An 18,305-nucleotide genomic window follows, 5' to 3' on the forward strand; every position below is an offset into this window, starting at 1 on the left:
AACTATTATAAAACCTTATTTTCTCTCCTTTTCACAAAATAAGTCATTCCAAAAAGTGCTTATTTTATGAACCCTAACACCAAAACGAAAAATACTCCCTCACTCACAAATTTCACCTCACCAAAACTCTTCCATGGCACCTCCCAAGAGATCAAGAGGAAAAGCTCCCATGGTTGTCAACTCCGACACTGACTCTGAGCAAGAACTCCCTCCGGTACGGCAACGCAAAGCATTCTTCAACTTCAAACAAAGATCCATCATCACACCTAAATTTGGTAATCTTGCTTCATTCCCTAACACTAGCTTCAATTTCCCTGAAATGCTAGCTTTTCAAAATATGGATAAGTTTGTTTCTGATGCTGGCCCTTACTATCCGGATTTGGTTAGAATCTTTTATGCTCACCTTAGGATAGATGATACTCTTACATTACATTCTAAGGTTAAAAATGTTGACATTGTTATGACCATAGAAGAATTTGGTAGATGTTTGGGTGTTCCTTATGAAGGTGTACGAATTATGCGCGGTTATGTTCCGGAAGAACTAGGAGCTATTAACTATGAAATGATGGAATTTTATTTTGGAATAAGTCGTATTTCTAGAGAGGAGTTTTATGCCAAACACATTCAATCCGGTTCATCCAAAGTGTTTGTCTCTAGCAAGAATTTGTCGGTAAGTGACCGAATGCTTCATTACTTTCTTGCTTATGTGCTTGTTCCAAAAGGCAACAATTATAATAAAGTAGGAGAAGTTGATATGATGCTTCTATGTGCCATGAAAAATGCTATGCCGGTAAATTGGGCCTATGTGATTCTCCGCCATATGGAATACTGTTTTTCTTTGACAAGTGGGCTACCATATGCTCGCCCAATTTCCAAAATTTTTGAAGCCTTTAGAATTTCATTAGGCAAGGAACCCACAAAGAAAATGGGGAAGACAAGCTTAATTTCAAGTGACAATTGTTTGAGAAATATGGGAATTTTCAAAGATATTGATGGTCTTTACGAACATAATGATGGTGAGAATGCACAAGCACCTTCTGACATACCCGAAGGTGGCTTTACCATGGAATTCCTTTACAAGAAACTTCTCCAAATGGAAATCCGTAACATTCATGAACATCAATAAACCCGGAATGAGTTTAATCGTCGCTTTGATCAACTTCAACAACAACTTGAGAATTCCGGAGATGAAGAAGAAGAAGAAGAAGAAGAGGATGTTGGAAATGAAGAGATGAATGCTAGTGATTAGTTCTTTTGTGTGTCTTATGTCCTATTTATATTTCTTAGTATGTTTTGTGGTATTTAGACTAATTACTATTATGTTATGTTTATGACTTTAAGTTGTTCTTTTAGACATAATTAGTAGTATTATGTTATGGTTATGGTTCTTAAAAACAATAGAATTATTATTATTATGTTATATGTGTTGTTAATTCTCCTTTCTTACTATATTGCTTCATATATATTTTTTGTTCTTCATTACTACTTTTCCCCATCCTTTTTGATAATAACAAAGGGGGAGAAGAATCTTGTGTTTTGTTGCTTTTTAGTCCAAATTATGCAGCCTCATGGATAGAAAAATTTGTCTCAAGACTCATTCAAGTTATGATAAAAACTTTGTTAAAAGAGGAGTCATCAACATAGGGGGAGCATAAGGACTTGTCAAGCAAAAAATCACTTTTAAAGCTTATTGGTTGTCATCATCATAAAGGGGGAGAATGTGATTGCGAGCTTCTCCAAATGTTATGTGTTTTGATGAAGACAACATATGTGCACTCATAAATATCAAGAAAGGATGTATCAAAGATTGTACTACTCAAATTATTAAAGTCAAAGAAGATTGTCAACATACAAGATCACTTGAAGACTTTATGAAGTTCATCTTTCAAATAGGTACAAACATGTTCTTATAAGAATAAATTTAGTGCTCAAAATCATCCTTAAATCATGTGCATTTTGGCTTATTGAAAATTCTGTTTTTCTAACTTTTTTAGTCTGGAAATCGCTTTCCTATAAGTGGAAATCGATTTCCTATGCGTGCCCAGCCAAATCAGTTTCTGGAAATTTGTTTTTTGCTTGTGGAAATCGATTTCCTGTGGTGGTAAATCGATTTCCAGTATCAGTTTTTGAATTTTAAGGCACAACGTTTCAGGGAAATCGATTTCCCATAATGGTAAATCGATTTCCATCGTTCCAGAATCAAAAACCAGTATGTTTACAATTTGAACGTGAACTTTTTCTATATCATCAAACTTTGCACCTTTTCATTATATCATACTCATTCCTAGGGGTGTTAAGACACTATGTATATCCTATATTTTCAGAATTCAAATTACCTCTTCCTATTGCAATTTAACATCATTCTATATCATAAAATTTTCATTCAAGTGTTGTGATTACCAAACTTTCAAAAGAATTTTCTGCATCGTCTCATAAATCATAAACAGAAAATTCATATCATATCCATCAACATTTGAGCACTTGTTATTCTTATAAATTGCATGATTGATAGAGAAGATCAATCAAGTGATTGATACATTGTTCTTCTATTCAAACTCTTATACAAAATCAAAATACTTGTTGTATTCTTGTTATCCAGGATTGTTGGAAACAAGTTAGACACTTTGAGAGGATTGTTCTCATAAGTGGTCTTAGTGAAAAATCCAAGAGGATTGTTCTTGGTCCAAGAGGATTGTTCTTGGTGTTTGGTTAGGCTTGTACAAGATACCAACTATATTGAAATCTCTTACTGCGTAAGGGGACTGGAGTACTCTCGGTTTGTGAGGGGAACCAGGATATATCCTTGTGTCATTTATTTTTCTGCACTTTACATATTTTAGTAACATCACCATAAACCAGAAAAATAATCACCTTTACACCATAAAACCGAAAAAAATTATAAAGTACCTAATTCACCCCCCCCCTCTTAGGCATATCTGATACTTACAGAATCTTTTTTTCCTTAGAGGTATTTCATTACCCCCTAGTGATCTTTTGTGTGTGTTTTGTTCTGCTCAGGAGGAAACGGCGGAACATCCTTTCTTTAACTATTTTTTATCTAAGTATGCTTGGAAAGAGATGGAGATTTGTACATGTATTCATTTGGATATAGGGGAGGTAGCTTGGAAGTTTTTTCTCAATTGACATGTAGGTAGCAGGAAGAAGAGAGTGAAGATCAATAAGGAGGGGACTGTTTGGTTCAGTCAACATTTTTAATCTAATTTGGGATATCAAAATGAAAGCTTGGAAGTGGTCTTTTATTGGAGAAAATTATTATATCAAATGTAACTTTTACAAGATTTGTCGAGATCCATTGTATTTTTTATCTTAAGTTTCAGTTTGTGAGTATTTTATATTTTCATGTTTCTCGATTTCGGATTTTTGTAAGCGGATTGAAATACCCCTATTACTATTTATCAATGGTAACTTGCTTTAAAAAACAAATTTTAAACACAAAAATATTTTATATTACTTTACAAAGTCACACACTTACATAATTTGACAACATTATTTCAAAATACAAATTGGTAGAAGCAATAAAAGTAACTAGTCTATTTTTCAAATTCGAGTAGAAAAACATAAAAAATATATTAAACATACAATAGTAAACAACAAATTAACAAATAGTTACTTTAAATAGATGCATCTATATTGGACTCTCGGCGACTAGGTAAAGGGGATTCTTCTTGTGTTGAGTGATTCCTGGCAACATTTCAGTATCAATATCTTCTTTTATCAATCCATGTGGCAATTTCCAATCAAATGAATAAAGAAGATTGGCAAGGATAAGTTCTATTGATGCAACAGCCATAGGCATTCCGGGACAAATTCTATGACCAGCTCCAAAGGGAATTAGTTCAAAATTTTGTCCAAGAAAATTTATAGAACTTTCTAAGAATCTTTCCGGGTAAAATTCCTCAGGATTTTTCCAAACATTAGGATCTCTCTGAATAGCCCAAGCATTCACATACAATATTGTGTTGGCCGGAATATTATATCCACTAATAACGCATTTTTCTCTTGATTCTCGTGGAACAAGAAGTGGAGCTGGTAGGTACAATCTTAGTGTTTCTTTTATCACTGCCTTCAGAAAAGGAAAATTTTGAATATCATTTTCATCTAAGAATTCTTGTTTACCTCCAACGTTCCTAATTTCCTCTTGTACTTTATTCATTACTCTTGGATTTCGTATTATGGCAGTTAGAGTCCAAACTAATGTGGCAGATGTAGTATCTGTTGCAGCTACAAGCATGTCCTACAAAGACATATAATATGCAAATAATTTTTTAAAATTTATTACATCATACATAAAAAAAATCTTACATTAATCTAAGTAGAATGTTTTTTATAGCTACAAAAAGGGTCTGGATGAAAATTGTAGAAAAAATTTTAAAAATATTAAAATTAAGGGAAAATTTCATTAATCTCCCATAAAATCAGTTAATATAACACTGACATATCTATAATTTAAAAATATACATTAATCTCTCCTAAATTTATATTAATAAAAGTTTTTAATGATAGACAAAAACTTGTAGGTAAATGTCATTTATACTTACGGTATTTAGCTATCTCTAAAAGTTAAAGAAGATATCAATATCATTTAAGTAGATCCAAGGAAAGTCTGTGCATTAGTGCATATTTTAAAATTAGAGGAGATGTCAGTGTCATTTTAACAGACGTAAGGAGAGATGAGTATAATTTTCCTTTCAGATCTATAATATAAGAAAATTAATTCCGTGGAAAAGTCTAAAATACCCTTATTTGATTCTTTGCCACCACATTAAAATTGCCTTTATTTGGTCTTTGTACAATAAATTATTTAATTTTATTATAAAATAATACAACCCTCATATTTTATCAAATTTACCAAATCTCTCTACATTCTCTATTTTTTTTCTCTTTTATGAGTTTCTCACTTCTTTCTTCCACAAAACATTTTTATTCTTGATCTATATATTTTTATATACGAAAAATGGTACTTATTATCCAAATACTTTTTATTAAAAATGGTATATGGGAAAAATTTATTCAATAAATCTATTATTGATCTAAATATTTTTATATACGAAAATTTAATATTGATTCAAATATTTTTGTAAATAATACCTAAACAAAAATAAAGTCTGTATACGGAAAAAAAATATATTATTGATGTAAATATTGATATTTATGATCAAATATATTTTATCCAAAAATGGTATTCGGGAAAAAATCTATTATTGATTTAAATATTTTTATATTCGAAATAATCAATTATTTATCCAAATATTTTTTTTCTTTTTTAACATTTTATTTAAAATAAATGATATATCCAAATGCGTGTAAACCCGTGCGTATGCACGGATTTGTTACTAGTTTATATATACAATAATTTATATAATTTAAATTTAAAATATCTTCAATCACATATAAAATTATAGAATTTAAACTTAAAAATTCTTATATTATATTCTTGAAAATCTTGAATTGACCTTTACAATATTTTAAATAATTATCACTTGCTCCCTTTAAATTTTCAAAATGTTATTAAAATTTAAAATTTGGAGAAAATTTAAATACAATTCCTTATGTGTGGTTTATGCTATTTTTCAATGAAAATATGATAAGTGTATAATTTTCTCTTACACATCTGCAATTTCCTCCTATTTTTACTCCTTAAAAGATGTTAAAGTATATTTGTCATATTTTTATTGATAAATAACATAAACCACATCTAAGAAATTGTATGTAAGTTTTCTCCTTAAAATTTTATAGCTTAGATCTAAAGAATAGTGCGGCATCTTTGAAACGGATCATGTTTTTTTGCAGTAAAAAAATTGGTGCAGTCACTATAATCAAAGTTCAACCACCATTGAATCTGTTTTGTATCCCTTTTTCATTCTTGGATAACTTTATTCAAAATAAAAATAAAACTTGTAGAGAGATTGATAGAGGTAAGAAAGGGGTGATTGCAGTGAATCTAATTCCTTTTGAAGATATATAATTTTTTTCTCTCGACAAATATTTTTCATCCCCTAATATTCAAGATGTAAAATCTTCTTTAGGGGTTGAATCGTAATCCTCCCTATATAGATCTACGTCAATCACCACTAGACTAATGATGATCAAGATGTAAATCTTAAGCCGTGTGTTTTTGCGACAATTTCAAGAGTCATCATGCCATTTTTGTTACCATTACTTTTCCTTTCTAATTGTGGTAAGATATTTATTTAGTTTAGATAGGAGTTAATCATTCCATCTTACTAGATTAGGAAATTCTCAATTTAAAAAGAAGAAATAAAAAAAAAAACACAAAAGTTAAAAGAAAGAACTAATTAAAATATCATACCACAAGAACTCCTTTGATGTGATCAAAAGTGAGATCAATTGAAGACAAATTTTGTTTCTTCAATTTGAGTAAGACATCAACAATATCCTCTTCATCTTTAATTTGTTCTCTATTTGGATCCAAATGTTCATCAATAATCTCTTGATAAAATTCATCAAACTCCTTGAAATTTCTATCAACTCGACCATGCAATCCTCTTACTTTATCAATCCAACCCGTAAATGGAATATAATCAGCAACAAAGATTTCCATTAACAAAGCTTGAAACTCATGCAACATTCCATGAAACCTACTCCTCTCATGTCCTTCATCCTCATAGCTTTTCCCAAAAGCAATTCTACATATTATAGTACTTGAAAGAAGTTTCACATAAGGTGCGTTGGAAGCCAGAAATACAGTTGGAATACACTACCAAATCGGGTTACAACCTTTTATCCAGTATTCACAAGGTCTCTAGCATCGACGAATATCATGTTTCTACTCTTGGCTTTCTTTGGAAATATTTTGTTCCTTATATGATAAAATCTTTTTCCTGGTGGTATTTTTTGAATAAGTTACCAAAGAGGAATCTTCTCTTCCTTAGAGGTATTTCGTTATCCCCTAGTGATCTTGTCTGTGTGTTTTGTTCTGCTCAGGAGGAAACGGCGGAACATCTTTTCTTTAACTACTCTTTATCTAAGTATGTTTGGAAAGAGATTGAGATTTGGACATGTATTCGTTTGGATATAGGGAAGGTAGCTTGAAAGTTTTTTCTCAATTGACATGTAGGTATCAGGAAGAAGAGAGTGAAGATCAATAAGGAGGGGACTATTTGGTTCAGTCAACATTTTTAATCTAATTTGGGATATCAAAATGAAAGCTTGGAAGTGGTCTTTTATTGGAGAAAATTATTATATCAAATGTAACTTTTACAAGATTTGTCGAGATCCATTTTATTTTTTATCGTAAGTTTCAGTTTGTGAGTATTTTATATTTTCATGTTTCTTGATTTCAGATTTTTGTAAGCGGATTGAAATACCCCTAGTACTATTTATCAATGGTAACTTGTTTTAAAAAATAGATTTTAAACACAAAAATATTTTATATTACTTTACAAATTCACACACTTACATAATTTGACAACATTATTTCATAATACAAATTGGTAGAAGCAATAAAAGTAACTGGTTTATATTTTCAAATTCAAATAGAAAAACATAAAAAAAATATTTAACATATAATAGTAAAAACAAATTATCAAAGAGTTACTTTAAATAGATGCATCTACATTGGACTCTCGGCGACTAGGTAAAGGGGATTCTTCTTGTGTTGAGTGATTCCTGACAACATTTCAGTATCAATATCTTCTTTTATCAACCCATGTGGCAATTTCCAATCAAATGAATAAAGAATATTGGCAATGATAAGTTCTATTGATGCAACAGCCATAGGCATTCCAGGACAAATTCTATGACCAGCTCCAAAGGGAATTAGTTCAAAATTTTGTCCAAGAAAATTTATAGAACTTTCTAAGAATCTTTCCGGGTAAAATTCCTCAGGATTTTTCCAAACATTAGGATCTCTCTGAATAGCCCAAGCATTCACATACAATATTGTGTTGGCCGGAATATTATATCCACTAATAACGCATTTTTCTCTTGATTCTCGTGGAACAAGAAGTGGAGCTGGTAGGTACAATCTCAGTGTTTCTTTTATCACTGCCTTCAGAAAAGGAAAATTCTGAATATCATTTTCATCTAAGAATTCTTGTTTACCTCCAACGTTCCTAATTTCCTCTTGTACTTTATTCATTACTCTTGGATTTCGTATTAGCGCAGTTAGAGTCCAAACTAATGTGGCAGATGTAGTATCTGTTGCAGCTACAAGCATGTCCTACAAAGACGTATAATATGCAAATAATTTTTTAAAATTTATTACATCATACATAAAAAAAAATCTTACATTAATCTAAGTAGAATGTTTTTTATAGCTACAAAATGGGTCTGGATGAAAATTATAGAAAAAATTAAAAAAATATTAAAATTAAGGGAAAATTTCATTAATCTCCCATAGAATCAGTTAATATAACACTGACATATCTATAATTTAAAAATATACATTAATCTCTCCTAAATTTATATTAATAAAAGTTTTTAATGATAGACAAAAACTTGTAGGTAAATGTCATTTATACTTACGGTATTTAGCTATCTCTAAAAGTTAAAGAAGATATCAATATCATTTAAGTAGATCCAAGGAAAATCTGTGCATATTTTAAAATTAGAGGAGATATCATTGTCATTTTAACAGACGTAAGGAGAGATGAGTATAATTTTCCCTTCAGATTTATAATATAAGAAAATTAATGTCGTGGAAAAGTCTAAAATACCCTTATTTGATTTTTTGCCACCCCATTAAAATTGCCTTTATTTGGTCTTTGTACAATAAAATTTTTAATTTTATTATAAAATAATAAAACCCTCATATTTTATCAAATTTACGAAATCTCTCCACATTCTCTATTTTTTCTCTTTTATGAGTTTCTCACTTCTTTCTTCCACAAAAAAAATTTTATTCTTGATCTATATATTTTTATATACGAAAAATGGTACTTATTATCCAAATACTTTTTATTAAAAAATGGTATATGGGAAAAATTTATTCAAAAAATCTATTATTGATCTAAATATTTTTATATACGAAAATTTAGTATTGATTCAAATATTTTTGTAAATAATACCTAAACAAAAATGAAGTCTGTATACGGGAAAAAATATATTATTGATGTAAATATTTTTACATACAAGAAATGATATTTTTGATCAAATATTTTTTTATCCAAAAATGGTATTCGGGAAAAAATCTATTATTGATTTAAATATTTTTATATTCGAAATAATCAATTATTTATCCTAATATTTTTTTTTCTTTTTTAATATTTTATTTAAAATAAATGATATATCCAAATGCGTGTAACAGAACAGAACCCGTGTGTATGCATGGGTTTGTTACTAGTTTATATATACAATAATTTATATAATTTAAATTTAAGATATCTTTAATCACATATAAAATTATATAATTTAAACTTAAAAATTCTTATATTATATTCTTTAATATCTTGAATTGACCTTTACAATATTTTAAATAATTATCACTTGCTCCCTTTAAATTTTCAAAATGTTATTAAAATTTAAAATTTGGAGAAAACTTAGATACAATTCCTTATGTGTGGTTTATGCTATTTTTCAATAAAAATATGACAAATGTATAATTTTCGGTTACACATATGCAATTTCCTCCTATTTTTATTCCTTAAAAGATGTTAAAGTATATTTGTCATATTTTTATTGATAAATTACATAAGCCACATCTAAGAAATTGTATGTAAGTTTTCTCCTTAAAATTTTATAGCTTAGATCTAAAAAACAGTGCGGCGTCTTGAAAGGGATCATGATTTTTTGCAGTAAAAAAATTGGTGCAGTCACTATAATCAAAGTTCAACCACCATTGAATCTGTTTTGTATCCATTCTTCATTCTTGGATAAATTTATTCAAAATAAAAATAAAACTTGTAGAGAGATTGATAGAGGTAAGAAAGGGGTGATTGCAGGGAATCTCATTCCTTTTGAAGGTATATAATTTTTTTCTCTCGACAAATATTTTTCATCCTTTAATATTCAAGATGTAAATTTTTTTAAGGGGTTGAATCGTGGTCTTCCCTATCTAAATTTGCGTCAATCACCACTATACCAATAAAGGATTGACTCAAGATGTAAATCTCAAGCCATGTGTTTTTGCGACAATTTCTAGAGTCATCATGCCATTTTTGTTACCTTGACTTTTCCTTTCTAATTGTGGTATAAATATTTATTTAGTTTAGATAGGAGTTAATCATGCCATCTTACTAGATTAGGAAATTCTCAATTTAAAAAGAATAAATAAATAAAAAAAAGAAGTTAAAAGAGAGAACTAATTAAAATATCATACCACAAGAACTCCTTTGATGTGATCAAAAGTGAGATCAATTGAAGACAAATTTTGTTTCTTCAATTTGAGTAAGACATCAACAATATCCTCTTCATCTCTAATTTGTTCTCTATTTGGATCCAAATGTTCATCAATAATTTCTTGATAAAACTCATCAAACTCCTTGAAATTTCTATCAACTCGACCATGCAATCCTCTCACTTTATCAATCCAACCCATGTATGGAATATAATCAGCAACAAAGATTTCCATTAACAAAGCTTGAAACTCATGCAACATTTCATGAAACCTACTCCTCTCATGTCCTTCATCCTCATAGCTTTTCCCAAAAGCAATTCTACATATTATAGTACTTGAGAGTGAAATCAATAACTCACTCAAATTTATATTACTTGAAGAACTAGCATGCTCAGAAATTTTCTTGATCATTTTCTTCACCTCAAATTTTTTTATAGAAGAATAATATGACACACGTTTGGTACTAAAGATATGAACAACACAAATTTTTCTTAGTTCTCTCCAAACTTTTGTTAACTTTTGTTGACCATATAAAATAGGTCTATTAGAAAACACATGACCATTGTTTTGCAATACTTCTTTTGCAATTTCAGCTGAAGAAACAACAATAGCTTGTCTAAAACCAAGTTGAAGTGAAAATATAGGACCATATATTTTTGAGAATTGTGATAATTGAAGATAAAGTTTAGAAATGTCTAGTTGATGAAGATTTCCTATTATGGGAAGGCCTTTAGGGCCAGGTGGAAGATTTGTAGTGGTTCTATGTTTGTAGATGAACATTAACAAAGGAAGAACTAGACATAGAAGAAGTAGAAATAGAAGTGAAAACATTGTTTGAAAAGCAACCTATGATAGACTATGAAGAAGAAGAGAATGCTTTGACATATATAGTTTGGTTCGTATGAAAAATTCGAACTTTGTCACTATTTATTAATTGTCATATGATGACTATGAATATATTCATAATCTTTTGTGTACCCCACCCATGTGAAGATCGGTATTATCTTTGCTAGTTATCTATATTAAAGTTCGGCACATACAAAAACAAATGTAAATTCTCTTTCAATTTGTCATACAAATTAAGGAATTGTTTGTTTTAACCTGATTTCCTTACCTGTTACACCTTTTAGAGGAATTTTATTAGGGTTTATATTGACCGTTATTTTGTAGTTTTTATTCAATGTATATTGTTGGAGAGCGAGATATAATTCATTATGTTAAAGATTGTTTGATATGATTTGATTAGGTTTGTTGTAATCAGTTGAGTTGAAAATTATTTGGGAGTTTCAAGATAAATTTAATTGTGATTTTCCTTCAAGATCACGCATTGATTTGTGGGTTTTTCACAATTTGAATTCAGCTGAGTGAAAGCTTTGAAGAAAGACGTTTCTATCAAAGGAGTAACAGTAACTAGAGGGTCATTTTGGAAATCTAAGGCCGCCATATTTCACAATTTGGATTCAACCGAGTAAAAGCTTAGAAGAAAAGAGTTTTGTCGAAGGAGTAGCGGTAACTAGAGGATTAAATTGAAAGTATTGGGTTACTCTATCGAGCTCAAGATCAGGGGAAGAAAAGAAGCTAGGATCAACATCAAACATACTGTTGGTGTAACATCCCAATTTTAATAGTTATTTTTATTAATTAGTTATTTTGGTGTTTTTATTAAGTATTTGTTTTAATTAACTACTATGTGGTATAATGAGTATTTAAATATTTAATTATGTGTGTATTTGTACTATTTGGGTTAATTGAGTTATTAGGGAGATATATCTAATTGGGTCTAAGTGGTAGAAATGTATACTAAGTGGGTTAATGGGTTAAGTCCAAGTTATAGAGAAAAGAGTAGTAAGAGGGTTAGGTCATTTTCATAACATAACTTTGGTAAGAGAGGAGGAGAGTAGAGAAAGAAGAAATAAAAGAGAATTTGGGGGATTCTTGAAGATAGAAGGAGATTAATCTAAGGTAAGGGGGGAGAATTCCATTATCTTGTTTGCATATGTATGCAATATATGATAGTATACTAGATAATCATCTCTCAATTTCATAGATTTAGAAAATGTTAGGGTTTATGTTAAATCAATGAGATTTTGTGATTTGTTCATGTTTAATGTGTTATATGGATGATCCATAACTAGAAACATGAATAGGAACTCATAACATGTGATAAATTGTTGTTTGAAATGAGTTTGGTTGGTTAAAAATCGGATTTGGTTTGGTGTTGGGATGCTGAATTCGCATCAGCATTTTTTTCTGTTTCTGGTGTGCTTCGCCGAGCGAGCCGATCCTTTCGTCGGGCGAGTGCGCGTTTTGTGACCTTCGCCGGGCGAGAGGGTGGCCAAGTTTCATCCTTGAAGGTACGGGCGAGACAATTCTTCCGCCGGGCGAAAGTGTCCTGTTTTGCCTAACTTTTAAACTTCATAACTTTTGATCCGTACCTCCTTTTTACGTGTCATTCAAAGGATTAGGATGCTAATGTAATTATCTATATGATATGATGGGATTGGGTAGCATTTGATGGATTAATTATGATATTGTTGTGTGAATTACATGTAATTATGTGTTTGTGCATTATGACTTCATAGGACGTGAATAACAATTGTTTGCATAATATATATGTGGTATAATATTTATGATGAGTGTGAAATGAATATATGTTAATTGTGGTGTATTGTTATGATTGTTATATGATAAGTGTAATGTATAATTTGTGGATAATTTGTTGTGGAATTATTGTGATATGCGGTATGTTAAGATTGTAAAGTGAATCTTAATTGCATATGTGTGTGATAATTGTACATGCATTCATGAGGATTTGGAACTCCGGTTAGCTTTGATCCTTGTGTGAAAACATGAGCGGCTTTGTTCCCTCTTGCGGATTCGAAAGCGGTGACCTATTGTTCATATTTAGAGGGCTTTGATTTTTTCCGAATCGGAAGCGTGGCTCTGATTTCTAATCGGGAGCGGTAAGCTTGATACTCACAATGGTACCACATGCATAGAGTCACATTTATTACATTCGAGTCACATTGTGTGCTAAGTGATTGTTTTGTGTGGTAATTGAGAATTGTAGTATGGGCAATACTTGTGGAGCTTTATAAATTATGAAGTGTGACGAATGATAATGCTAACGTATACTATATTCATTGTTCTTATAATCTGTATTCATTATGATGTGAATTCTCACCCTTCTGTTTGAATGATCTTCATTGTGACATCGTGCATGTTCAAACGAGTAGTGAGCTTGTCTGAGGATTTAGCCAAGGAGCTTTTGAGTTTATTGTTTTGATTAGATAGCGAGTCATATGCTCTGATCATGTAACACTTGGGGGTTTTATTTGAACTAATGTTTATTCTTTGAATATTGTTATCTTGTTTGTATTTGATATGATAATTTGGATATGTGGTTGAAGGCTATGTTGCCTAGATAGTGAATTTTATATAGCATAGTTGATTATGTTATTTTGAATTTGTAAATGAATATAGTGTTAGTTACCAATTTGTGTAAATATCTTAGGTAATTTTTGGTAACTTTCAAGTTTTTTTGTGGTTAATAGTAGTATTTTATTATCATTTGGTATATATATTTATTCTTATATTTATATTATTGTTGAATAGTTCTTATCTTTGCAATCTATGTTGGATTTTGTAGTTTTTATAGATAATTGGAAGCTTGGACCATGGAAAAAGCACTTTGAAGATGTTCCAAGACCAAAGCCAAAGATTGCTGAAAAGAGGTAGCGCGCTAAGCGAGGTTGAGCCCGCTAAGCGCGCTTTTGAAGAGAAGAAGGAAGTTCTGGCAGAGAGTTCCGCGCTAAGCGAGGTCTGGAGCCCGCTTAGCGCAGTTGGGCGGTTTAAGCAATTTTTGATGGCGCGCTTAGCGGGCTACACCGCGCTAAGCGCGGTCTGCGAAACTTTGTTTATTTGTTTATGGGCCAGATCATTTTATAAGGTATGTAGAGATATTTTAGAGAAAAAGAAGAGCATAATACACTGTAGCAAACATAGAGTTGAAGATTGGAAGCCTTGATCGTCGATTAATCGCCTTTGATGCTTGTTGATCTTCATCCTTTCCTTCTTGTGCAAGCTACCATTCTCATGGATAGCTAAATCCCTTTTGTATCAAGATAAGATGTAATCTTCCTAGCCTTTTGTATGTTTTTCTTGTGAATATATGTGTATGAACAAGTGATGATCAATATAGATGGTTTAGTTTGTTTATTAAAGCTTTTTCTTTGGTATAAATGTTTGAGACATCAATGTTTGTATCTAGACCTAACTCATCATCTTTCAAACTATAAGTTGCAGACATGGATTTAGAGTTTGATGTTTACTCAGTATCGGTTTTAAAACGTTATTTGTATTGTTTAAACGGTGGAGAAATCGTCGGTTAAACAATACGGTAAATCTAGCTATATCGTTGCGGACACGGACGATATAGGTGTCGATACGTAATTATATTGATCGTTAGCAAGTTCATAAGCATATATTTATAAGGAAACATACAAACTTAGGTCGATGAAATCGAATCTTGATGCATTTTCTTTAACTTAGAACCTTCATTAATTTAATCTTTGCTACTAAAGAGATTGAATGACCTTTTGCAAACCTAAAACTAAAGTAACATTAACTCAAGACAAAATAGGCTATAGAACGGCGGTGATATCGCAATAATCCCTGTGGATACGATATAAACGAAAAGTACACCACAATACTCTTTCAACAAAATGGCGCCGTTGCCGGGGATTGTTGTTTAGATATTGCAAGCATTGCAATAGTTTGTTTTGTATTGAGTCTTATAATTAATATCTTGTTTCTAAATTTATTTTCCTTGTGTTTGTTAATTTGCTTGGTTAGTTTTTCAGATTACAGTTTATGCGAGGACGTATACCTGCAGATCAACTCCTTTTTGATCCTGAGATTGAGAGGACTGCTCGTAGAGAGAATAGCAAAACTCGTAGGAGGAGACAACTAGCTAGGGAAAGAAGACAACAACAAGAAGCATCTTCTTCTTCAACTCCGGTTGAAAACTTGGTTGAGGAAGAAATGGCTGCGGATCCTAATGTTCCAGCTCGAGGGCCTTGTGTTAATAGCCCTCGACTCAATGCACAATTTGCTCGTGATCAAGCCAATGGAAGAAACTCCGAGATGAAAACGGGGTTACTTCAATTACTTTATCAGAATCCTTTCACAGGAGCAGATCACGAGAATCCATTTACTCATCTAACAAAGTTCTACGAGATCGCCGGAACAATTGGTGCTCCGGAAGACCAAGAAGAACAGGTGTTCAGGAGACTCTTTCCTCATTCCTTAATTGGAAAAGCTAAGGAATGGTACCTTGATCAACCAAATAATGTCATGACAAATTGGAACGAGTTAGAAGAGAAGTTCTTGGATCGGTTCTTTCCTCACAATAGGTTCATGGAAGCGAAAACTTCTATTGCGGTGTTCTCTCAAGGTTCGAATGAATCTCTCAATGAAGCATGGGAGAGGTTCAAGTCCATGGTTTGAAAATGCAAAGGTCATGGGTTTGATGAATTTTCTCAAATCCATATCTTTAGGAATGGACTCCAACCTCAACCAAAAACTCTTTTAGATGCTACCGCGGGTGGTTCGTTGATGTCAAAAACAGCTGTTGAAGCAATTGCTATCATTGATAGGATGGCTTTGAATGATCATCAAGGGCAACACAACCGTAGTGCATCGCAAAGAAAACCAGGAGTTCTTGAATTGAATACTAGTGATGCAATACTTGCTCAAAACAAGTTATTGACACAACAAGTAGAATTGCTCACTCAACAAATGTCAAAACTCCCTCAACAAATCAAAGAGATAAATGGGAGCCCTTCTAAAAATCAACATGTGATATGTTGTGAATTGTGTAGGGGTGACCATCAAACAGGTTTTTGTCCTCCACCGGGTGAAGAGGTGAATTATGTGTCAAATCCTAATCAAGGATATGGTGGGAGACAACAGCAACCTTACAACAATAACCAAGGTTACCAACAAAGAGGTAATCAAGGTTATCAACAAGGATGGAGGCCGGAAGCGGGCCCATCGAATCGTCAAAATCCTTATCAAGGTGGTTACAATCAACAACCTCAACAAACAAAGCTTTCAATCGAGGACACTCTTAGTCAATTCATGCAATTGCAAATTGCAAGCCAAAAGAGTACGGATGCCGCAATAAAGAACCTTGAAACTCAAGTCGGGCAATTGTCAAAGCAACTTGCCGATCAAAACAAAGGTCCTTTTCGGGCTACTACACAAGAAAATCCTCGTGAGCATTGTAAGTCAATTCTAACTCGTAGCGGTAGAAATATTGATATGGGTGTAGGAGAGATAGTTGAGGAGGAAATTGTTGAGAGTGAAAAAGACAGGGTGATTGAAGTAGAAAAAAATGTTGAGGGTGATTTAGTTGAAAATGAGAAAGAGAAAGAATTAGTGGAAAAAGAAACTCTTGAGAAAGTTGTAGAAAAAGAGAGAAAAAAATTGAGTGTGAGTGAGAAGGGAAAGAAGAAGGTGGAAGATTCTATTCAAGTGAAGAAACTACCTTACCCTCCCGGTCCGTCAAAGAAAGAAGATGCAAAGCACTATGCTCGGTTCTTGGATATTTTTAGCAAGTTGCAAATTAATGTTCCTTTTTCCGAGGCATTAGAGCAAATGCCGATGTATGCAAAATTCATCAAAGACATCATCACTAAGAAGAGAAGATTCTTGGATCCGGAGGTAGTAACGGTGAGCTCTTGTTGTAATGCGTTAATTCAACGCACTACTCCGATAAAATCAAATGATCCTGGGCGGGTAACCTTACCGGTGTCTATTGGAAATGTTCACATAGGCAAAGGTTTGGTAGATACCGGTTCTAGCATTAATTTGATCCCATTGTCTATGGTGAGAAGATTAGGAATCAACGATTTGAAGCCGACAAGAATGACGTTATCATTAGCGGATAAATCCACAGCTCATCCTCATGGAGTTGCGGAAGACTTGCTTGTAAAGGTTGACAAATTTTGGTATCCTGTTGATTTTATTGTCATAGACATGGAAGAAGATCCTGAGATTCCATTGATCTTAGGAAGGCCTTTTATGAAGACGGCCCGAATGATGATAGATATTGATGATGGCTTAATGAAATTAAGGTACCAAGATGAAGAATTATGTCTTGATCTCTTTGAAGCCATCAAGCATCCTAGTGATGAGGATGATTGTTTTAGAATCGATGCTACCGAAAGGGCTATTATGAAAGTGGAGAATCAAATGCACTTGTCGAATCCTCTTGAGAAGACTTTAATGGAAGCTCTCGAAGTTCTCACCAAAGATCAAGAGAAGGAAATTGAAGATTGCTTGAGAAATTTAGAGGCTTGTGAGGAGATGAATCCATTTGAAACTCAAATTGAAGAGTTGAAGGATGAACCTAAAGTTGAAGAGCAAAAGGTGGAGTTGAATGTGTTACCGTCTCACTTGAAATACGTGTTTCTCGGTGACAATTCTACTAAGCCGGTTATCATTAATAGTGGGTTGTCTAACAAGGAAGAGCATCGATTGAAGGAAGTGTTGACAAAGAATCAAGAAGCAATAGGATGGGTTTTATCCGACTTGAAGGGTATTAGTCCGGCCTATTGTATGCATAAGATTATGTTAGAAGATGATTTTCGGCCCGTGGCACAACCTCAAAGGCGATTGAATCCAACCATGAAAGAAGTTGTTAGAAAAGAGGTTGTGAAGTTATTAGAGGCGGGGATGATTTATCCCATCTCCGATAGCGAATGGGTGAGCCCGGTGCATGTGGTTCCTAAGAAGGGTGGATTGACAGTTGTGAGAAATGAGAAGAACGAGTTGATTCCTTCGAGAGCGGTGACCGGGTGGCGTATGTGTATTGATTATAGGAGGTTGAACCAAGCAACAAGAAAAGATCACTTTCCATTACCTTTTATGGATCAAATGTTAGAGAGGTTAGCCGGAAGAAATTTCTATTGTTTCTTGGATG

At 32.3% G+C, this 18,305-nt stretch overlaps 2 protein-coding genes across 2 annotated transcripts; both read right to left on the bottom strand.

Moving 5' to 3' along the window:
* Window positions 1–3,632: 3,632 nt before the first annotated feature.
* LOC131625301 (5-OH-xanthotoxin synthase-like) lies at window positions 3,633–6,685 on the bottom strand. Its single transcript, XM_058896178.1, has 2 exons — window positions 6,332–6,685; window positions 3,633–4,255 (listed from the first exon to the last, which is right to left on the bottom strand). Exons 1-2 carry the CDS (start codon window positions 6,608–6,610, stop codon window positions 3,647–3,649), a joined length of 888 nt encoding a protein of 295 aa, XP_058752161.1. The 5' UTR covers window positions 6,611–6,685; the 3' UTR covers window positions 3,633–3,646.
* Window positions 6,686–7,485: 800 nt separating this feature from the next.
* On the bottom strand, window positions 7,486–11,246 carry LOC131625302 (cytochrome P450 83B1-like). Its single transcript, XM_058896179.1, has 2 exons — window positions 10,301–11,246; window positions 7,486–8,203 (listed from the first exon to the last, which is right to left on the bottom strand). Exons 1-2 carry the CDS (start codon window positions 11,147–11,149, stop codon window positions 7,595–7,597), a joined length of 1,458 nt encoding a protein of 485 aa, XP_058752162.1. The 5' UTR covers window positions 11,150–11,246; the 3' UTR covers window positions 7,486–7,594.
* Window positions 11,247–18,305: the final 7,059 nt, after the last annotated feature.

This window comes from Vicia villosa, unplaced genomic scaffold, assembly GCF_029867415.1.
Source record: "Vicia villosa cultivar HV-30 ecotype Madison, WI unplaced genomic scaffold, Vvil1.0 ctg.000205F_1_1, whole genome shotgun sequence".
Lineage (NCBI taxonomy): Eukaryota > Viridiplantae > Streptophyta > Magnoliopsida > Fabales > Fabaceae > Vicia > Vicia villosa.